The following is a 24,091-nucleotide window of genomic DNA, read 5'->3' as shown; positions in this document are numbered from 1 at the left end:
CAACCATAATGTAATTAAATTTAAACATCCTTGGGAGGGAAATACCAAAGAAGCCCACCACAGTAGCATTTAGCTTAAAAAAAGAGGAACTGCCCAAAAATGAGGAAGCTAGCTAAACGGAAAATAAAAGGAACAGTCACAAGAGTGAATTGCATGCATGCTGTATGGAAACTTTTTAAAACCACGATAACAGAGGCTCAAATTAAATGTATGCCCAAATTTAATTAAAAAAACAGTAAGAGGACCGAAAAAACCCAAAACCCCACCTTGGCTAAACAACAAAAAAGAGGCAAAAAGGCGTCCTTTAAAAATTGGAAGTCAAATCTGACTGAGGAAAACAGAAAGGAACATAAACTGTGGCAGGTCAGATGTAAAAGTTTATTTAGGCAGGCCAAAAATAATTTGAAGAGCCACTAGCAAAAGACACAAAAAGCTTTTTGAGTACATCAGAAGCAGGAAGCCTGCCAAACAGTCAGTGGGGCCACAGGGCGATCGAGGTGCTAAAGGAGGACCAGGCTGTGGGGAGAAGCTAAATAAATTCTTTGCATCGGTCTTCATGACTGAGAGGATGTGAGGGATATTCCCAAACCTGAGCCATTCTTTTTAGGTGACAAATCTGAGGAACTGTCCCAGACTGAGGTGTCATTAGAGGAGGTTTTGGAACAAATTGATAAACTAAACAGTAATAAGTCGCCAGGACCAGATGGGATTCACCCAAGAGTTCTGAAGGAACTCAAATGTGAAATTGCAGAACTCCTAACTGTGGTATGTAACCTATCATTTAAATCATCTTCTGTACCAGATGACTGGAGGATAGCTAATACAACACTGATTTTTTTTTAAAAAAAGGCACCAGAGGCGATCCTGGCAGTTACAGGCCGGTAAGCCTAACTTCAGTACCGGACAAACTGGTTGAAACTATAGTAAAGAACAGAATTATCAGACACAGAGATGAACATGGTTAGTTGGGAAGGAGTCAACGTGGTTTTTGTAAACAGAAATCATGTCTCACCAATCTATTAGAATTCTTTGAGGGGGTCAACAAGCATGTGGACAAGGATGACCCAGTGGATACAGAGTACTTGGACTTTCAGAAAGCCTTTGCAAGGTGCCTCACCAAAGACTCTTAAGTAAAGTAAGCAGTCAAGGGATAAGAGGGAAGGTCCTCTCATGGATCAGTAACTGGTTAAAAGATAAAAAACAAAGGGTAGGAATAAATGGTCAGTTTTCAGAATGGAGAGCGGTAAATAGTGGTGTCCCCCAGGGATCTGTACTAGGATCAGTCCTATTCAACATATTCATAAATGATCTAGAAAAAGAGGTAAACTGTGAGGTGGCAGTTTGAAGATGATACCGAATTACTCAAGATCATTAACTCCAAGGCTGACTACAAAGGGTTACAAAGGGATCTCTCAGAACTGGCTGGCTGGGCAACAAAATGGCAGATGAAATTCAACCTTGAGTAATGCAAAGTAATGCCTATTGGAAACATAATCCCAACTATACTTACAAAATGATGGGGTCTAAATGAGCTGTTACCACTCAAGAGAGATCTTGGAGTCATTGTGGTTAGTTCTCTGGAAACATCTGCTCAATGTGCAGCGTCAGTCAAAAAAGCAAACAGAATGTTAGGAACCATTAGAAAATGAATAGGTAACAAGACCGAAAATATCATATTGCCTCTATATAAATCCAGAGTTTTACTACTGTATGCAGTTCTGGTCACCCCATCTCAAAAAAGTTATATTAGAATTGGAAAGGGTACAGAGAAGAGCAACCAAAACAATGAAGGTATGGAACAGCTTCCTTATGAGGAGAGATTAAAAAGACTGACTGTTCAGCTTGGAAAAAGAGACAGCTAAAGGAGGGATATGATAGAAATCTATAAAATCATGGCTGGTGTGGAGAAGGTGAATAAGGAAGTGTTATTTACCCCTTCACATAACACAAGAATCAGGGTCACCCAATGAAATTAATAGGCAGCAGGTTTAAATCAAACAAAAGGAAGTATTTCTTAATTATTCCCAACATTCTGTTCGCTTTTTTGACTGCCGCTGCACATTGAGTGGATGTTTTCAGAGAACTATCCACAATGACTCCAAGATCTCTTTCTTTCTGTGCTGTTCCGGAGGATGAAAGTCCCAGGGAAGGAGAGCATCCAACTGGAGCAGAAGGAAAAATCCCATAGTTGGGACCCTCCTTCCAGATGATGTTGTGGTATCCTCTCGCACTGAGGATACCTCTCTGGGGGAGAAACAGGTATTAGTAATGGGCGATTTGATCATTAGAAACATAGATAGCTGGGTTTGCGATGATCAGGAGAACTGCGTGGTGATTTGCCTGCCTGGTGCAAAGGTTGCGGATCTCTCAAGACATCTAGATAGACTTATCTGTAGTGCCGGGGAGGAGACGGTGGTCGTGGAACATGTAGGTACCAATGACATAGGGAAGGATAGGAGAGAGGTCCTGGAGGCCAAATGTACGCTGCTAGGTAAGAGATGGAAGTCCAGGACCTCCATGATAGCATTAAGATGCTCCCAGTTCCACGTGTAGGGCCAGTTAGGCAGGCAGAACTGCAGAGTCTCAATGCATGGATGAGACGATGGTGTAGGGAGGAGGGGTTTAGATTTATTAGGAACTGGGGAAACTTTTGGGAGAGGGGGAGCCTATACAGGAAGCATGGGCTCCACCTAAACCAAAATGGAACCAGATTGTTGGCATCAAAAAAAGTTGTAGAACAGTTTTTAAACTAAGGGCTGGGGGAAAGCCGACAGGTGTGGAGGAACACGTGGTTCGGACATCCCTTAGGGGAGGAAATATGAATAGAGAATCTCTATGTCCTAGTGAGGATGAGAGGATAGAAAATGATAAAATACAGGCAGGGTCTGATAAGAAACAGTCAAATAAAAAAGAGTCCCATTCAATTACATGGTGTAATGGCAGACAGCTAAAAGGAGACAAGTTTTTAAAGAGCATATATACCAATGCTAGAAGTCTAAATAATAAGATGGGTGAACTAGAATGCCTCATATTAAATGAGGATATTGATAAAATAGGCATCACAGAAACTTGGTGGAATGAGGATAATCAATGGGATACAGTAATACCAGGGTACAAAATATATCGGAAGGACAGAACAGGTCGTGCTGGGGGGGGGGAGTGGCATTATATGTGAAAGAAAGCGTAGAATCAAATGAAGTAAAAATTGTAAATGAATCAAACTGTACCATAGAATCTCTATGGAGAGAAATTCCATGCTCTAATAAGAAGAATATAGCAGTAGGGATATATTACCGACCACCTGACCATGATGGTGATAGTGGATTGTGAAATGCCCAGGGAGATTAGAGAGGCTATTAAAATAAAAAACTCAATAATAATAATGGGGGATTTCAATTATCCCCATATTGACTGGGTACATGTCACCTCAGGACGGGATGCAGAGATAAAGTTTCTTGACACCTGAAATGACTGCTTCTTGGAACAGCTGGGCCTGGAACCCACCAGAGGAGAGGCAATTCTTGATTTAGTCCTAAGTGGAGCACTGGATCTGGTCCAAGAGGTGAATATAGCTGGACCGCTTGGTAATAGTGACCATAATATAATTAAATTTCATATCCCCGTGGCTGGAAAAACACCACAGCCGCCCAACACTGTAGCATTCAATTTCAGAAAGGGGAACTACACAAAAATGAGGAGGTTAGTTAAACAGAAATTGAAGGGTACAGTGCCAAAAGTGAAATCTCTGCAGGCTGCGTGGAAACTTTTTAAAGACACCATAATAGAGACTCAACGTAAATGCACACCCCAAATTAAAAAACATAGTAAGAGAACCAAACAAGAGCCACCGTGGCTAAACAACGAAGTAAAAGAAGCAGTGAGAGGCAAAAAGGCATCCTTTAAAAAGTGGAAGTTAAATCCTAGTGAGGAAAATAGAAAGAAGCATAAACACTGGCAAATGAAGTGTAAAAGTACAATTAGGAAGGCCAAAAAAGAATTTGAGGAACAGTTAGCCAAAGACTCAAAAAGTAATAGCAAAAAAATTTGTTAAGTACATCAGAAGCAAGAAGCCTGCTAAACAACCAGTGGGGCCACGGGACGATCGAGGTGCGAAAGGAGCACTCAAGGACGATAAGGCCATTGCGGAGAAACTAAATGAATTCTTTGCATCGGTCTTCATGGCTGAGGATGTGAGGGAGATTCCCAAACTTGAACCATTCTTTTTAGGTGACAAATCTGAGGAACTGTCCCAGATTGAGGTATCATTAGAGGAGATTTTGGAACAAATTGATAAATTAAACAGCAATAAGTCACCAGGACCAGATGGGATTCACCCAAGAGTTGTGAAGGAACTCAAATGTGAAATTGCAGAACTACTGACTGTAGTCTGGTTTCAGAGTGGTAGCCGTGTTAGTCTGTATCAGCAAAAACAACGAGAAATCCTTGTGGCACCTTAGAGACTAAGGGTATGTCTACACTACAGGATTAATTCGAATTTATATAATTCGAATTTAGGAAACCGATTTTATAAATTCGAATGTATTCGGCCACACTAGGCACCATTAATTCGGTGGTGTGCGTCCAAGCTACCATAGTAGCATCGATTTCCAGAGCGTTGCATTGTGGGTAGCTTTTACATAGCTATCCCATAGTTCCCGCAGTCTCCACCCCCCTTGGAATTCTGGGTTGAGACCCCAGTGCATGATGGGGCAAAAAACATTGTCGCAGGTAGTTCTGGGTACAGCCTCCCCCTCCCTCCCTGAAAGCAACGGCAGACAACCATTTCGCGCCTTTTTTCCTGAGTGAACTCTGCAGACTCCATTCTGCATCAAGCATGGATCCCGTTGTGCTCCAGAACGCAGTCTTGAACATTATAAACACCTCGCGCTTTCTCGTGGAGTTTATGCTTACACAGGACCAGAAACAAGAGGCGAGGAGGAGGAGGAGGCGGCGATTGCAGCGCAGCGACCAGCGTGATGAGGACATGGACACGGACACAGAATTCTCTGAGACCGCGGGCCCCGGTGCTTTGGAGATTATGATGTTAATGGGCCAGGTTATAGGCTTTGAACGCCGATTCTGGGCCCGGGAAACAAGCACAGACTGGTGGGACCGCATAGTGTTGCAGGTGTGGGACGATTCCCAGTGGCTGAGAAACTTTCGCATGCGTAAGGGCACTTTCATGGAACTTTGTGACTTGCTTTCCCCTGCCCTGAAGCGCCAGAATACCAAGATGAGAGCAGCCCTCACAGTTGAGAAGCGAGTGGCGATAGCCCTGTGGAAGCTTGCAACGCCAGACAGCTACCGGTCAGTCGGGAATCAATTTGGAGTGGGCAAATCTACTGTGGGGGCTGCTGTGATGCAAGTAGCCAAAGCAATCACGGAGGTGCTGCTACGAAAGGTAGTGACTCTGGGAAATGTGCAGGTCATAGTGGATGGCTTTGCTGCAATGGGATTCCCTAACTGTGGTGGGGCAATAGATGGAACCCATATTCCTATCTTGGCACCGGAGCACCAGGGTACCCAGTACATAAACCGCAAGGGGTACTTCTCAATGGTGCTGCAAGCACTTGTGGATCACAAGGGACGTTTCACCAACATCCATGTGGGCTGGCCGGGAAGGGTTCATGACGCTCGCGTCTTCAGGAACACCAATCTGTTTAAACGGCTGCAGCAAGGGACTTACTTTCCGGACCAGAAAATAACCGTGGGGGATGTTGAAATGCCAATTGTTATTCTTGGGGACCCAGCCTACCCCTTAATGCCATGGCTCATGAAGCCATACACAGGCAGCCTGGACAGGAGTCAGGAGTTGTTCAACTACAGGCTGAGCAAGTGCAGAATGGTGGTAGAATGTGCATTTGGCCGTTTAAAAGGTCGCTGGCGATCCTTATTGACTCGCTCAGACCTCAGCCAAACCAATATCCCCATTGTTATTACTGCTTGCTGTGTGCTTCACAATCTCTGTGAGAGCAAGGGGGAGACCTTTATGGCAGGGTGGGAGGCTGAGGCAAATCGCCTGGCTGCTGATTACTCGCAGCCAGACACCAGGGCGATTAGAAGAGCACACGATGAAGCGCTGCGCATTAGGGAAGCTTTGAAAACCAGTTTCATGACTGGCCAGGCTACAGTGTGAAATTTATGTTTGTTTATCCTTCCTGAAAACCCGCCCCCTTTATTGACTCATTCTCTGTAAGGAACCCACCCTCCCCCTTCCCCCAGCTTGCTTTCAAAGGAAATAAAGTCACCATTGTTTAAAAATCATTTATTCTTTATGAATTGATTATAAAAAGAGGGAGAGAACCTGAGTGGGGTTTGGGAGGAGGATCAGCGGGAAGGAAAAGCCCAGTAAAAAAAGATTAAGAAAATGGCAGCCTTTTGCTTGGGCTGTCCACTGGGGTGGAATGGGAGGGTGTACGGAGCCTCCCCCCCCCCGTGTTCTTACACATCTGGGTGTGGAGGCTATGGAAAATGGTGAGGAGGTAGGGGGGTTATACAGGGGCTGTAGCGGCACAGAACCTGAGTGGGGTTTGGGAGGAGGATCTGCGGGAAGGAAAAGCCCAGTAAAAAAAGGTTAAAAAAATGGCAGCCTTTTGCTTGGGCTGTCCACTGGGGTGGAATGGGAGGGTGTACGGAGCCTCCCCCCCCGTGTTCTTACACGTCTGGGTGTGGAGGCTATGGAACATGGTGAGGAGGTAGGGGGGTTATACAGGGGCTGTAGCGGCACTCGGTTCTCCAGCAGCCGTTCCTGAAGCTCCACCAGACGCCGGAGCATGTCTGTTTGCTCACGCAGCAGCCCCAGCGTTGCTTCCCGACTCCTCTGATCTTCCTGCCGCCACCTCTCATCTCGAGCGTCTCTCCTCTCCTCACGTTGGTCCCTCCTGTCCTCACGTTGGTCCCTCATGTCCTCACGTTGGTCCCTCCTGTCCTCACGGTCACTGGCTTCTTTCCTATACTTGCAAACCGTCTCCTTCCACTCATTCAGATGAGCTCTTTCATTCCTGGTGGATTGCATGATTTCGGAAAACATCTCTTCTCTCGTTTTTTTTTTACGACGCCTTATCTGGGATAGCCTTCGGGAAGGAGGAGGGAGGCTTGAAACATTTGCACCTGCTGGAGGGAGTGAAAAAAGGAGAGAATTTTTTTAAAAGATACATTTTTCAGAACAATGCTTATACTCTTTCACGGTGTATACTATTCACATTACATAGCACATGTGATTTCTGTGCAAGGTCGCATTTTGCCTCTTAATATTGAGTGCCTGTGGCTTTGCTGCTAGAGATCACAGACGCAGGTCGGGGAAACAGAATTCACCTTGCATGCTGCCATGGTAAGCCACTGTCTTTAGGCTTCTGCGCCCTGCTTTCCCACATACCAAGCAAAGCCCGTTGTGCTGCAGTTTTCCTGTTAGCTTGTTTTCTGCTGCTGAAGGTTAACACCCCCCCCCCATCCAATTCTCTGGGATGAGTGCTTTATCCCTCCCCCCACCGCCTGGCTGGTATCAGGGAAGATCCCTGCAGGAACCAAACTAACAAACCCCCCCCACCCGCCATGAATTCTCTGGGATGAGTGCTTTATCCCTCCCCCCACCGCGTGGCTGGTATCAGGGAAGATCCCTGCAGGAACCAAACTAACACCCCCCCCCCACCCGCCATGAATTCTCTGGGATGAGTGCTTTATCCCTCCCCCCACCGCGTGGCTGGTATCAGGGAAGATCCCTGCAGGAACCAAACTAACACCCCCCCCCCCCCACCCGCCATGAATTCTCTGGGATGAGTGCTTTATCCCTCCCCCCACCGCGTGGCTGGTATCAGGGAAGATCCCTGCAGGAACCAAACTAACACCCCCCCCCCCACCCGCCATGAATTCTCTGGGATGAGAGCTTTATCCCTCCCCCCACCGCCTGGCTGGTATCAGGGAAGATCCCTGCAGGAACCAAACTAACACCCCCCCCCCCCCACCCGCCATGAATTCTCTGGGATGAGTGCTTTATCCCTCCCCTCACCGCCTGGCTGGTATCAGGGAAGATCCCTGCTAGCAAAACGCGAAAAGCTCTGGGCCAATCCTCCCCCCCCCCTTGCACTTGGCTAAATGCAGGGAAGGATTTCTTTTCAGCCACAGGCAAACAGCCCAGTAGGAACGGCCACCTCAGTCCCCTTAATTAAATTCCCTTATTTCAACCAGGTTACCCTAAGCGATATCACTCTCCTGAGGATTACACAGCAAGATAAAGAACGGATGTTGCTTGAATGCCAGCAAACACCGGGACCATACGCTGCCAGGCTCTGTCAGGCAATGATACCAGATTACTTGCTACTAGCATGGCGTGGTCAAGTGTCCTACCATGGAGGACGGAATAAGGCTGCACTGCCCAGAAACCTTGTGGCAAGGCTTTTGGAGTACCTCCAGGAGAGCTTCATGGAGATGTCCCTGGAGGATTTCCGCTCCATCCCCAGACATGTTAACAGACTTTTCCAGTAGCTGTACTGGCTGCGAATGCATCCCAAGTGCTCAGGGCAAATTAATCATTAAAAATGCTTGCTTTTAAACCATGTTTTATATTTTAAAAGGTAAACTCACCTGAGGTCCCTTCCATGGGGTCATGGTCTTGGGTGCTGGCTTGGGAGGCTTGGGAGGGTACTTCAGTCAGGGTGAGAAACAGTTCCTGGCTGTTGGGGAGAACGGAGAGCTGGGTGCTCTCTGCCAGCTCGTCCTCCTCCTCCTCCTCCTCTTCCCCTTCCGCGGAATCATCAGGTGTCCCTGATGAGATTATCCCCAGCTCGGAATCCACAGTCAGAGGTGGGGTAGTGGTGGCGGCCCCCCCTAGAAATGCATTTAGCTCAGCGTAGAAGCGGCATGTCCGCGGCTCTGACCCGGAGCGACCGTTTGCCTCCTTTGCTTTTTGATAGGCTTGTCTGAGCTCCTTGACTTTCACGCGGCACTGATCTGTGTCCCTATTGTGGCCTCTCTCCATCATGCCCTTGGAAATTTTTTCATAAGTTTTGGCATTTCGTCTTTTCGAACGCAGTTCAGCTAGCACTGAATCCTCTCCCCATATAGAGATCAAATCCAGTACCTCCTGTACGGTCCATGCTGGTGCTCTTTTTCGATTATCAGCCTGCATGGTTACCTGTGCTGATGAGCTCTCTGTGGTCACCTGTGCTCTCCACGCTGTGCAAACAGGAAATGAAATTCAAATGTTCCCGGGGCTTTTCCTGTCCACCTGGCCAGTGCATGCGAGTTCAGATTGCTGGCCAGAGCGGTCACAATGGTGCACTGTGGGATAGCTCCTGGAGGCCAATAACATCGAATTGCGGCCACACTAACGCTAATTCGAATTGACAAATTCGATTTTGGCGCTACTCCGCTCGTCGGGGTGGAGTACAGAAATCGAATTAAAGGGCCCTTTAATTCGAATTAAATGGCTTCGTTGTGTGGACGGTTCCAGAGTTAATTCGAATTAAAGCCACTAAATCCGAATTAAAGGTGTAGTGTAGACCAGGCCTTTCACATTTATTTGGGCATAAGCTTTCGTGGGTTAGAACACACTTCATTAGATGCATGGAGTGGAAAATACAGTAGCAGGTATAAATACATGAAAAGATGGGAGTTGCCTTACCAAGTGGGAGGTCAGTCTAACGAGACAATTAAATTAACAGTAGGATACCAAGGGAGGAAAAATCACTTTTGTAGTGGTAATGAGTGGCCCATTTCAAACAGTTGACAAGAAGGTGTGAGTAACAGTAGGGAGAAATTAGTATGGGGGAAATTAGGTTTTGTAATGACCCAACCACTTCCAGTCCTTATTCAGGCCTAATTTGATGGTGTCCAGTTTGCAAATTAATTCCAGTTCTGCAGTTTCACATTGGAGTCTGTTTCTGAAGTTTTTTATTGAAGAATTGCCACTTTTAGGTCTGTTATTGACTGTCCAGGGAGATTGAAGTGCTCTCCTACTGGTTTTTGAATGTTATAATTCAGGATGTCAGATTTGTGTCCATTTATTCTTTTGCGTAGAGACTGTCCAGTATGGCCAATGTACATGGGAGAGGGGCATTGCTGGCACATCTTTTCATGTGCTGTGTATTTATACCTGCTACTGTATTTTCCACTCCATACATCTGATGAAGTGGGTTCTAGCCCACGAAAGATTATGCCCAAATAAACTTGTTAGTCTCTAAGGTGTCACAAGGACTCCTCATTGTTTTGATTGTAGTCTGTAACCTATCATATAAATCAGCTTCTGTACCAGATGTCTGGAGGATAGCTAATGTGACGCCAGTTTTTAAAAAGGACTCCAGAAGTGATCCCGGCAATTACAGGCCTGTAAGCCTGACTTCAGTACCGGGCAAACTGGTTGAAACAATAATAAAGAACAATATTGTCAGACATATAGATGAACATAATTTGTTGAGGAAGAGCCAACATGGTTTTAGTAAAGGGAAATCATGCCTCTCCAATCTACTAGAATTCTTTGAGGGAGTCAACAAGCATGTGGCCAAAGGGGATCCAGTGGATATAGTGTACTTAGATTTTCAGAAACTCTTTGGCAAGGTCCCTCACCAAAGGCTCTTATGCAAAGTAAGCTGCCACGAGATAAGAGGGAAGGTGCTCTCATGAATTGGTAACTGGTTAAAAGATAGGAAACAAAGGGTAGGTATAAATGGTCAGTTTTCAGAATGGAGAGAGGTAAATAGTGGTGTCCCCCAGGAGTCTGTTCTGGGACCAGTCCTAGTCAACATATTCATAAATGATCTGGAAAAAGGGGTAAATAGTGAGGTGGCAAAATTTGCAGATGATACAAAATTACTAAAGATAGTTAAGACCCAGGCAGACTGCGAAGAGCTACAAAAGGATCTCTCAAAACAGGGTGACTGGGCAACAAAATGGCAGATGAAATTTAATGTTGATAAATGTAAAGTAATGCACATTGGAAAGAATAATCCCAACTATACATATAAAATGATGGGGTCTAAATTAGCTGTTACCACTCAAAAAAGAGATCTTGGAGTCATTGTGGAAAGTTCTCTGAAAACATCCACTCAACATGCAGTGGCAGTCAAAAAAGTGAACAGAATGCTGGGAATAATTAAGAAAGGGATAGATAATGGGACAGAAAATATCATGTTGCCTCTATATAAATCCATGGTATGCCCACATCTTGAATACTGTTTGCTGACGTGGTCGCCCCATCTCAAAAAAAGATGTATAGGAATTGGAAAAGGTTCAGAAAAGGGCAACAAAAATGATTAGGGGTATTGAACGGCTTCCGTATGAGGAGAGATTAATAAGACTGGGACTTTTTAGCTTGGAAAAGAAACAGCTAAGGGGAGATATGATTGAGGTCTATAAAATCTGGTGTAGAGAAAGTAGATAAGGAAGTGTTGTTTACTATTTCTCATAACACAAGAACCAGGGGTACCCCAATGAAATTAATAGGCAGCAGGTTTAAAACAAACAAAAGGAAGTATTTCTTCACACAACGCACAGTCAACCTGTGGAACTTCTTGCCAGAGGATGTTGTGAAGGCCAAGTCCATAACAGGGTTCAAAAAAGAACTAGATAATTTCATGGAGGGTAGGTCCATCAATGGCTATTAGCCAGGATGGGCAGGAATGGTGTCCCTAGCCTCTGTTGATTACCTGTTCTGTTCATTCCCTTTGGGGCACTGGCACTGGCCACTGTCGGAAGACAGGCTACTGGGCTAGATGGACCTTTGGTCTGACCCAGTAGGGCGATTCTTATGTTGTTAATATTGTGACCCCCCCCCCTGCAAAAATAACCTTGTGAGCCCCCCTGCAACTTCCTTTTGGGTCAGGACCCCCAATTTAAGAAAGGCTGGTCTCCTCTGTGAAATCTGTATAGTAAAGGGTAAAAGCACACAGAAGACCAGATTTCATGGTGGGAGACCAGATTTCATGGTACAGAAGTTGATTTAAATGGTTAAGAGACTACAGTTAGTAGTTCTGCAATTTCACATCTGAGTTCCTTCAGAACTCTTGGGTGAATACCATCTGGTCCTGGTGACTTATTGCTGTTTAATTTGTTCCAAAACCTCCTCTAATGATACCTCAATCTGGGACAGTTCCTCAGATCTGTCATCTAAAAAGAATGGCTCAGGTTTGGGAATCTCCCTCACACTCTCAGCCGTGAAGACCGATGCAAAGAATTCATTTAGTTTCTCCATCGTCCAGTGGCCCCACAATCCAATTGGATTGGTTGTTTAGCAGGCTTCCTGCTTCTCAAATATATATTTTTTAAATTGCTATTACTTGGAGTCTTTGGCTAACTGTTCCTCAAATTCTTTTTTGGCTTTCCTAATTGTATTTTTACACTTCATTTGCCAGTGTTTATGCTCCTTTCCATTTTCCTCACTAGGATTTAACTTCCACTTTTTAAAGGATGCCTTTTTGCCTCTCACTGCTTCTTTTACTTTGTTGTTTAGCCACGGTGGCTCTTTTTTGGTTCTCTTACTACGTTTTTTAATTTGGGGTATACATTTCAGTTGAGCCTCTATTATGGTGTCTTTAAAAAGTTTCCACGCAGCTTGCAGAGATTTCACTTTTGGCACTGTACCCTTCAATTTCTGTTTAACCAACCTCCTCATTTTTGTGTAGTTCCCCTTTCTGAAATTGAATGCTACAGTGTTGGGCGGCTGTGGTGTTTTTCCTGCCACGGGGATATTAAATTTAATTATATTATGGTCGCTATTACCAAACAGTCCAGCTATATTCACCTCTTGGACCAGATCCAGTGCTCCACTTAGGACTAAATCTAGAATTGCCTCTCCTCTGGTGGGTTCCAGGACCAGCTGCTCCAAGAAGCAGTCATTTCAGGTGTCAAGAAACTTTATCTCTGCATCCCGTCCTGAGGTGACATGTACCCAGTCAATATGGGGATAATTGAAATCCCCCATAATTATTATTGAGTTTTTTATTTTAATAGCCTCTCTAATCTCCCTGAGCATTTCACAATCCACTATCACCATCATGGTCAGGTGGTCGATAATATATCCCTACTGCTATATTCTTCTTATTAGAACATGGAATTTCTCTCCATAGAGATTCTATGGTACAGTTTGATTCATTTACAATTTTTACTTCATTTGATTCTACGCTTTCTTTCACATATAATGCCACTCCCCCACCAGCACAACCTGTTCTGTCCTTCCGATATACTTTGTACCCTGGTATTACTGTATCCCATTGATTATCCTCATTCCACCCAGTTTCTGTGATGCCTGTTATTTCAATATCCTCATTTAATACAGGGCACTCTAGTACACCCATTTTATTCTTTAGACTTCTAGCATTGGTATATATGCTCTTTAAAAACTTGTCTCCTTTTAGCTGTCTGCCATTACACCATGTAATTGAATGGGACTCTTTTTTATTTGACTGTTTCTTATCAGACCCTGCCTGTATTTTATCATTTTCTATCCTCTCATCCTCACTAGGACATAGATATTCTCTATTCATATTTCCTCCCCTAAGGGATGTCCGAACCACGTGTTCCTCTGCACCTGTCAGCTTTCCCCCATCCTTCCTGTATAGGTTCCCCCTTTCCCAAAAGTTTCCCCAGTTCCTAATAAATCTAAACCCCTCCTCCCTCCACCATCGTCTCATCCACGCATTGAGACTCTGCAGTTCTGCCACCCTTACTTCTGCGCTGCGTTCAGATCTGGGTGGCTGGAGAGTGGCGGTTGTTAGCTGGGCACCCAGCTCTGAAGGCAGCACCCCGCCAACAGCAGCGCAGAAGTAAGGGTGGCAATACCATACCATGCCACCCTTACTTCTGTGCTGCTGGCTTCAGAGCTGGGCAGCCGGAGAGTGGCGGCTGCTGATTGAGGGCCCAGCTCTGAAGGCAGTAGCACAGAAGTAAAGGTGTCAATACCATACCATGCCGTCTGTACTGCTGCTGCTGGCGGCGGCTCTGCCTTCAGAGCTGGGATCCCGGCCAGCAGCCGCCGCTCTCCAGCTGCCCGGCTCTGAAGGCAGCGCTACCGTCAGCAGCAGCGCAGAAGTAAGGGCAGCAGTACCGCAAGCCCACCCCTCCTACAGTAACCTTGCAACTCCCCTGCAGCTCCTTTTTGGGTCAGGACCCCTACAATTACAGCACCGTGAAATTTCAGACTGAAATAGCTGAAATCATGAAATTTACCATTTTAAAAATCCTATGACTGTGAAATTGACCAAAACGGACTGTGAATTAGATAGGGTCCTACCCCTCACCATGTCACTCACAGCGCCTCACCCATCCTGATAGACAGCTGGCAGGATCTCCCTCCCCAAATTTACTTCCCCCTAAGCGTGTGCATGGCAGAATCCTATTTCTCCCTTGTGGGCACCTGCTGTTCCGTGATCCGTTACCACTGGGTTATTCCACTTCCTCTTCCAAACATGCAGGCTTCCCTCATCATTGCTGTGTTGTTCATCTCTCTCTCTAGCTTCACACCGTAGTGTCATCAGGCAGCGCTGTTCAGAGAACTGACTGCTTCTGTAGCTCCCCAGGGCCTCACCGCTGCTGGAAGGAATCATAGAAATGTAGGGCTGGAGGGGACCTCGAGAAGTCATCAAGTCCAGCCCCCTGGGCTGAGGCAGGACCAAGTAAACCTAGACCATCCCTGATAGGTGGGATAAGCCTTCATTTCTATTACACGCGCACACACACACATGTGCAGTCCACCTGCAACCACTATATTGTGAAGCTAGAGAGAGGAAATATGGGGTGGATTTGTGGGGAGGGGACAGAGGACACTCCATGTTTGAAAGATGAGGAGGAATAACCTGGCTGTAATGGATCAGAGCGCTCCACGTGCCCCCTTCGCACTTCAGAGAAAGAAAATTTACACAGAGGTCAATTTTTTTACCTTTCTCGGGTCTGGTCTACACTGGGGGCGGGGATCGATCTAAGTTACACAACTTCAGCTACGTGAATAACGTAGCTGAAGTCGACATACTTAGATCTACTCACCGCGGTGTCTTCACTGCGGTGAGTCAACTGCTGACGCTCCCCCGTCGACTCCACCTGCGCCTCTCACTCCGGTGGAGTACCGGAGTCGACGGGAGAGCGCTCGGCGGTCAATTTATCGTGTCTAGACTAGACGCAATAAATCGACCCCCGCTGGATCGATCGCTGCCCGTCGATCCTGCGGGTAGACAAGCCCTCATTCTCCCCAACCATTATTGTGCTGTGTCTCTCTTCTTTGCTATGCCCCTTTCTTTCCTTTCACCCCAGCAGAGGGGATGACTCCTGTCCGGGTTCTCTCTCTTTACTCCAGCGGGCGACAGGATGGTGAGAGAGGATGAGGAAGAGAATCCACGGCAGGCAGGCTGTAAGGAGCCACAACCCCATGGGGCATCATCCAGATGCTCCAAAGAAGACATTGCATCAAGCCTCGAGCAGGGAAAAGCCTCTGAGAGTCAGCACAGGGCAGAAAGGCAGCAGGGAAAGCAGCCAGGGAAGAAAGGGTGTCAAGCCATTAGCTCTAGTAGAGGTGGAAAGGACATCCTGGAAACCTCAATGCAGCAAAGAACCCATACAAGAGAAAAAAAAAACCCACCCACCGAATGTGAGAAAAGATTCAATATGAGCAAACAGCTTGGTAGATCTCAGCTCCCCCACTCGGCAGAGAAGCCCTATAAATGCCAGGAGTGCGGGAAAAGTTTCAATCAGAGCTCCAACCTTATTCTGCACCAGCGAACGCACACGGGGGAGAGGCCCTACAAATGCCTCGACTGCGGGAAAAGTTTCAATCGGAGCTCGAGCCTCGTCGTGCATCAGAGAATCCACACGGGAGACAAACCCCACAAATGCACCAAATGTGGGAAGAGTTTCATTCAGAGCTCCAACCTGACGACGCACCAAAAAATCCACACGGGAGAAAAAAACTGTCAGTGCCCAGAGTGTGGGAAAATGTTCAGCGACAACTCAGCCCTGATTAAGCACCGAAGAATCCATTCGGGACAGAAACCCTATAAATGCCCGGAATGCGGGAAAGGGTTTAGTGACAGCTCAACCTGTATTCGACACCAGAGAACCCACACGGGAGAGAGACCCTACAAATGCCTGGATTGTGGGAAAAGCTTCAATCTGAGCTCCAACCTAGTTACGCACCGGAGAATCCACACGGGGGAAAGACCCTATAAATGCCTCGACTGTGGGAGAAGCTTTAGTCAGAACTCGCATCTGATTAAACATCAGAAAGTCCACACGAGGTTGAAATCTTGAATGCGGGAGCGGTTGCAGTCGGGGCTTTGGTTGGGTTTGGAATCAGCAAATCCATACAGGGAAGAAACTTCCTCGATGTCCTGAGAAGGGAAAATGTTATGGGGGTGGGGGAATGCAATCAATGGTATTATTTTTTTGGGGGGGGAAAGAAATTAGACATATGAATGCTTGCTGGGAAGGGAGGAGAATTTTTGAGTGGGGAGGGATGGGGAAGACAGGCATAAAGTGGCTTGACTTGGTGCGAAACGTGACAATCCTGCAGCGACCTGGCCTTCAATCCGCCGTTCGTTCTATCAAAAAGCGGCGCGGCCACGGTGGCCGTCTCGCCGCGATGGAGAAAAAAGCTCCAGCAGGGTGTGTGCCCTGACTCTCCCCGGTGCCGCCCCCGGGGCCACCCCGGACATTGGTGGCTTCACAGGATTGAGCCAGATCTGAGAACTTCACTCCACGACGTCTGAGACGACACCATTGACTGAGGTCACAGGCTGCTGCAGCAGTCCCAGGTGGACTGGGTGTGTTTGATGAAGATGTTTGATGGCTCAGGGCTGTATCATGGGACGGGGGGGATTATGGGACAGGAGAAATGAGGATGTGTGATGGGGATGGGGAGAAGGGCCAAGGAGAGTTGCAGCGGGGCCAGGAGGAGGAGGATGTGGGGGGAAAATGACAGAGGGTTGAGGGAACTAGAGCCAGGGGTGTCTATCAGCATCAAATTCTCTCTTCCCATGTGTGTCGTGATCTATAGGAGCTGCCTTTCTTGGGGGAGGGGGAGTGGAGGGGGTCTGAGCCGCTCTCCCTACCTTTGAATGTGGGCAGGGATGGTGGAGTCCATGTCCCCCTAGGGGGTGGGTCTGATTTCCCCCTCCCTGTTCCCCCTCATATGACCCTTGCGCCTCTGGGGATGTCTCTGCCCCCATCCCTGCCTCACTTATATAAGATGGGATCTGGGGAGAGGGCTGTCTCTTGGGGGTGTCTGAGCCCCTCTCCCTGCCCCCACTCATGGGATTAGGGGCCTTGTCCATGGGGGGGTCAGAGCTCCTTCCCCCCCATGTGAACCAAGCTTGGAGGGGTCCCTTCTTCGACTGAAGGACTCTGCCCCTCACCATATGAGCTGGGTCGAGGGGGACGGGGCCCTTGTGGTGGGGAGATAAGAGGCGTGCTCGGAGCATGCCCCGAGAACATGCGCTGCGGACACAGGGGGCAGTGAGGAGAGCTCATTGGGGCTCAGGTTCAGGGAGCTAGCTCCTTGTCCCACCTCTTCTGTCCGTGGCCCCGCCTCTGCTCCGCCCCCTTCCCCGCTCTAGTTCACACATTCCTCTTCTCCTACCCTGCAAGGCCTCCACTGCCCACAGGGACACGGCGGGCCGTGGGGGCCTCGTGGGAGAGGAGGGGTGGAGGAGAGAAGGGACTCAGCCAGGCAGTGGTGGGTGTGGGGACCTCGGGGAAGGGGCGGAGCAGGGACGGAAAGAGGCGGAGCACAGGCGGGGCCACCACAGCCCAGGTGGCAGGGCGACACCAGCTGTGCCAGGGGAGGCCTATTATACCCACCACCTATGCTACCCACTTTTTCAGTGCACACGTAGCTTCTTATCTACTAATGGCTTAATGGGACAGGAAGGGGAGAGTGAGCTAAAAACGGTGTGTGTGTGGGGGGGGTATGTTGTTTGAGGCGGGAGACACAGTAGCCTTCTCTCACATGCTTAAAGTTAGGGCTGGTCCACACTAACCCCCCACTTCGAACTAAGATACACAACTTCAGCGACGTTATTCACGTCGCTGAAGTTGAACTATCTTAGTTCGAACTTACCACGGGTCCACACGCGGCAGACAGGCTCCCCCGTCGACTCCGCGTACTCCTCTCGCCGAGCAGGAGTACCGGCGTCGACGGCGAGCACTTCCGGGATCGATCTATCGCATCTAGACAAGACGCGATAAATCGATCCCAGAAGATCAATTGCTTACCGCCAGACCCGGAGGTAAGTATAGACGTACCCTTACTGTCAGAGGCATGTCATAAAGCTGCCAGGATTTTGGGACCTAGCCCTTGTCTGTGATTTCTCTCCTCCGCCCTGTTTGCAACGATGCACTCCAAATATTTCAAAGCACGACTATTAACCCTATTCCACGATCGCAAAATGCACAGGGTGCGGGCGGAGCACTTAGGAATCACATAACAACCGTGTGGCCTAGTGGAGAAACCATCGGGCTGGGACTATTCCTGGGTCTGCCCCTGGCCCACGGGGTGAACTTGGGCAAGGCCCATCAGCTCCCCGTGCCTCAGCTTCCCATCTGTAAAATGGGGGTCATTCTTTGGGGTTTACTGATGTAAAGCTCTGTTTAAAAGCTGGGTCTTTTTGTGCTTCTCTAGCCCTGGCAGCGTATCAGCTGTTAATATTGGTGCAAACATCAACAGACTAAATGACCCCTCCTCCAATATTTTTCTGTTAAAAAAGCTAGGAAATTCACTGCCAAAAAACTTCGTTAACACAGGCTAAGGCTGCCTGGTGATAACTTGTGCCCTTGCCGAAGGCAGAATTCAGGGGGGAAAATCCTTCTGAAAACCAGGCAATACAGCGTTAAGGTACACGCCCATGCAACCTTAGCTCTTCCCCCCTGGAGCTGGCAGCATCCAGGGGAAAGTATCTGCACCTACTCACTGTGTTAGTGGTAGCTGTACTGAAAGGTGGGAGATCCCTATTCAAATCCCTTTTCCCCACCCAGGCAGAGGGGGAAATTGGCCTGGGGTGTCCCACGTCCTGGGTAACTGCTCTAGGCTAAAAGTTATAAGAGAGTCGTGCCCCTCCCAACAGCTGTTTTGGGTGCAGTTAGGAGAGATCTGATCATGAATATGGCTGTTGTGACAATTGGCCTATAACTCTTGCCTACTTAGGAGTTCACTGTGGAAAGTAGGTCAAGTTATTTTTCAATAGAATATGTTCTAAACAGATCATAGAATCATAGAATATCAGGGTTGGAAGGGACCTCAGGAGGTCATCTAGTCCAACCCGCTGCTCAAAGCAGGACCAATCCCCAGACAGATTTTTGCCCCCGATCCCTAAATGGCCCCCTCAAGGATTGAACTCACAACCCTGGGTTTAGCAGGCCAATGCTCAAACTACTGAGCAGATGCAAGAGAAGCAGCCAGAGAGATTAAGTAAGTCCAAACAACATAGGGCAAGTTGATGCGATACAAGGCCTGTATTGAAATTATGCTGGGTGAAAACAGGAGAGGTGGAGACGGAAGTTAATAAGCCAATATTGGTGAGACAGATATTAGGCCTAATTGGTGGGCAAAATAAGGAGGGCGATGAACTCTGCCTCCCAATTTTTTTCCCTTCTGGAGTAGGAGTAGAAGGTGTGAGCTTGCTTCGCCTCATCTCATCTTCCCTCAGCTCATCCCCCGATCTGCCAGTGCTTCATCTCATCTCGACTCATCTAAAGGACTTGCTCTTCTTTGGGGAACTTTGTTTTCACCTGTGAGTGCTGAAAGTCATCTCATTATCGTGACGTCCAGATCTCAGCCCACCAGTGGGGAGATAGAATTACCAGCACCAGGAAGGTGCATGAGATCCTGTATTGTATTCCCTTCCTTTGTTGTGTTGTTTTCTGCCCCACTGTTTCTTTCCTCTCATCCTACCTCGCTCTCTTGGCTTTTTGTCAAATCCTGAAGTCAAGTATATTGCAATCCTCCAAACCTGTCTTGTCGAAGGAGAAAGGATGCCATCAGATGACAGCCCTGACCAGTTCATAACTAACCGGATCACGCAGCTGGTATTGTGGTTCACTTGCCAGATAAAGCATCCACTTGTAACTAACCAGTAGTCCAAAAACCTCCACAAAAGCCATATTTCACCCATCTTCTCTGTCCCGTCTCTCCTCCACCCTGTCTGTCTCTGTTCAGAACAGGATACGTGAATGCCATTCCAATCAGGACTGAGACTAAAATTAACCATCTCCCTTTCAGCAAAGAAAGGTTGCCCTGAAAACAAGAGACTCTAAAGCAGAGAGGTTTCGATAAGCTCTACATTTGTTTTGTGTAATCACTTGACTGCAGTTTCCAGATAAAGGCCATACGTAAAAACATAAGAACGGCCATACTGGGTCAGACCAAAGGTCCATCTAGCCCAGTGTCCTGTCTTCCAACAGTGGCCAATGCCAGGTGCCCCAGAGGGAATGAACACAACAGGTGATCATCAAGTGATCCATCCCCTGTTGCCCATTCCCAGCTTCTGGCCAACAGGCAAGGGACACCATCCCTGCCCATCCTGGGTAATAGCCATTGATTTTGATTTTGGCCTGTTTTGATTTCTTGTTCTTTTCTTGTGTTTAATCAATAAACTTTCAGTTTGAATGGACGCTTTTCAGTTTTGGCCAAGTCACTGAGTGAAACCAAGGGCTCTGTTTAAAACTGTCCCCGAACCCACCTATTGCTGTTTAATGCTGGACACAGAGAGTTGATAAACACCTTGAACCCTTTGGGGCTTTAGAGAGCAGAGTCTATACAACTGGGCCGGGAGGGCCCCACCCATCTTTGGCTGCTTGGGAGATCATATTGAGGCTTAGGTATGAGACCGGCACCTGGTGCTTACCTGAGGCAGCAGAGTGCATACCCAGTGCAAAAATTTCAGTGCCCGGTGAGTTTAGGTGCGTGTTAATTGGTAGCCAGGCGGGGGTTTGGTGGATCACAGTGGTGCCGAAAATTGCGATTTGGGTGCCTAAATCTGGAGTGCTCCAGATACCCAGGAACCCTCTGTGATCTGGGTATGGCCTCCAGGTATCCTTTATGGCCTCCAGGCATCCCTCACAACCCCACTGCCTTCCCACCTCCCCATAGCCCCTCCACGCTTACCAAGGACACAGGGTGACCAGGAGAAGGTTAGAGCTGGTGATTGAGGGGCGTGGATGTGGGGGGCTTGGGCAGTGCTTAATTTGTAATGAAAGAGGTGTCGGGGCTCAAGGATATGTTTTTACTTTAATAACTGACACGACAAGCCCAGAGGTGCCGGGGCTGTGAACTGCCAGGCCCAGCGGTGCCGGGGCTCTGAACTGCCAGGCCCAGCGGTGCCGGGGCTCAGCTCTGGCAAGCCCTGGCACAAATTACACCCTGGATTTGGGTAGTGGGGTTGATAGATTCCAAGGCCAGGAGAGACCATTGTAATCTTCTTGTCTGACCTCCTGTGGCGTCCCATGCGGCGCGGATAAAGCACACGACCAATGTGGTTGCAAGTGACTCAAGCTGACTCCAACTCTGTTTATTACAAGCTTTCTTTTATAGTCTTTCTTAACATTACATAACACAATTAGGCTATAATCACACATCTACTGATTGGACAAGAAGGAGAATCATGTGTTTATCACATGTATAGCCCCACACCGATTGGTTCAATTGTTCCTTACATAAGGCCTCATCTTATATAACCACCAGGGGGCCTTACATAAGGCCTCATCTTATATAACCACCAGGGGGCCTTACATAAGGCCTCATCTTATATAACCACCAGGGGGCCTCACATAAGGCCTCATCCTATGTAACCACCAGGGGGCCTCACATAAGGCCTCATCTTATATAACCACCAGGGGGCCTTACATAAGGCCACGATTTATTGCCAGGCAAGTGTCCCATCGTGACCTTTACCCTCTTATGGAACTTTACATCCCCACACCTCCCCCCTTTTTCTTAAATAAGGAAGTACAGCATTATTAGGTGTCTAGGCTGTGACAAACAATAAGTGCAGGTCCGGTGTCACTACTGGATAAGCCTCGGGCGCAAATTTCCCATCTATATGGGCTTCCCTAATAAGTCCGTGCCAACGCCTTATGGGGTCCGGGGGGCCCGAGCCGCCCGGGATATTGTTCGAAGCATGTCGCAGGGTGGAAACATCGGATGAAACTGTATATGGTCATCTGTTAGCTTCTGGCACTTTACAATGTTTTTCAAGTCAGCACCCATTAAATTTGTCACAAGATACACTTCATTAAAATTTTCTATTGAAGTTGCTGGTATAACAAAAACCCCGCGTCTTTGTCCCCATTTCAGCAAACGGGACAACGCGTCAGAGGGAAGCTTCTCTCCCTTTTTTTTTTTCAGCGATGCGTAATAAAAAATCATGCACCGTCTCCTCCTCTGCAGACAAAGCAGAGCCCATTTTATGGAATGCAGCCGCTCACCCATGAGCTCACGAACGCCTCTCTCGGACGACCAGGAGCCGGTATCCTCCGGTACCTCCTGCCGCGGCTGCCATCGAATGCAGCCGCTCACCTGTGAGCTCACGAACGCCTCTCTCGGACGACCAGGAGCCGGTATCCTCCGGTACCTCCTGCTGCGGCTGCCACCTCCGCCTTTTCTCACTGAACACTTCAGTCGGCTGTGTTTGCATACGTGATAGGAGAATTTGGACAGTCTTTATTTGCATCCCCAATTTCTTTAGTTTCCATGGCTGCATCCTCACTTTTTTCAGTTTCTGTGGCTGCAGATGTTTTTATATATTTCATTCTTTTTGTTCTGGTGTAAGGTTCTTCTGCATGTTTACGTTTTTGTTTCTTTATATGTGTTTGTTTTTCTTCTTCATTATGATTACCATTTCCATTTATTTCCACCCAAGCTGTATTATTCCTCTCATGCTTTTTCTTCTTCTTTTTCCTCTTTGCATTATTGCTTTTGGAAGTTTCCTCATTTTCATCTTCAGTACCTTCCTTTTCTTTCTTAGGCTTTAATCGGCTGCCTTGATGTCCATGCCGAATCACGTCGGGGTCACCATTTGTGGCGTCCCATGCGGCGCGGATAAAGCACACGACCAATGTGGTTGCAAGCTGACTCCAACTCTGTTTATTACAAGCTTTCTTTTATAGTCTTTCTTAACATTACATAACACAATTAGGCTATAATCACACATCTACTGATTGGACAAGAAGGAGAATCATGTGTTCATCACATGTATAGCCCCACACCAATTGGTTCAATTGTTCCTTACATAAGGCCTCATCTTATATAACCACCAGGGGGCCTTACATAAGGCCTCATCTTATATAACCACCAGGGGGCCTCACATAAGGCCTCACCCTATGTAACCACCAGGGGGCCTTACATAAGGCCATGATTTATTGCCAGGCAAGTGTCCCATCGTGACCTTTACCCTCTTATGGAACTTTACATCCCCACAACCTCCTGTATTACACCAGCCAGAGAACTCCCCCAGAGAATTCCTGGAGAAGAACCTTTTAGCAAAACCCTCCAATCTTGATTTTAAAATTCTCAGTGATGGAGAATCCGCCATGACCCTTGGTAAATTGGGCCAGTGGTTAGTTACTCTTGTAGGCCTGGCTTGAACACGAGTCATTAGGAAGGCTTTAATTTTTGGAAGACAAGATTAGGGAGGTAACTAGATCAGTAGACTGAAAACTGAATGTTTGGGCTAAGATAAGTAAATGGGTCACTAACAGCAAGTCTACACACTACAGAATTACTTTGTCATAACTACGTGGTCCTGGGGTTGAATCATTCACACCCCTGAGTTATATACCAGTGTAGACAGTGCTGTTTTGGCAGGAGAGCTTACACAGTGTACACAGTGTAGACAGTTATATACCAGTGTAGACAGTGCTGTTTTGGCAGGAGAGCTTCTGCCAACATCGCTACCGCCTCTCACGGAGGTGGATTAACTAAGCCGACGGGCCAGCTCTCTCCTGTCAGCATAGAGTGTCTTCATTATAGCACTCCAGGGGTGCGGCCCAGACGTTTAAGTGGAGACCTGCGCTAAGCTAAAAGACAGAATGTCTGAGCTAGTTAAGATAAGAAGGAGAACACCCAGGGAAACATTTACTAAGAACAAGATGACAATGGACAAGAAAAGTCAGGAGCGTAAAG

General features: G+C 47.5%; 1 protein-coding gene across 1 annotated transcript in view; it reads left to right on the top strand.

Moving 5' to 3' along the window:
• Nucleotides 1–16,227, top strand: part of LOC135888154 (zinc finger protein 436-like) — a 31,497-nt gene extending 15,270 nt beyond the window's left edge. The window contains exon 5 of the mRNA XM_065415966.1: nucleotides 15,623–16,227. Within this exon, the coding sequence (XP_065272038.1) occupies nucleotides 15,623–16,227 (605 nt within the window). The remainder of the gene's footprint in view (nucleotides 1–15,622) is intronic.
• The last annotated feature ends 7,864 nt before the right edge of the window (nucleotides 16,228–24,091 follow it).

Source organism: Emys orbicularis, chromosome 13 (genome assembly GCF_028017835.1).
Source record: "Emys orbicularis isolate rEmyOrb1 chromosome 13, rEmyOrb1.hap1, whole genome shotgun sequence".
Taxonomy (NCBI): Eukaryota; Metazoa; Chordata; order Testudines; family Emydidae; genus Emys; species Emys orbicularis.
This window is presented reverse-complemented; position numbering and strand designations above follow the sequence as displayed.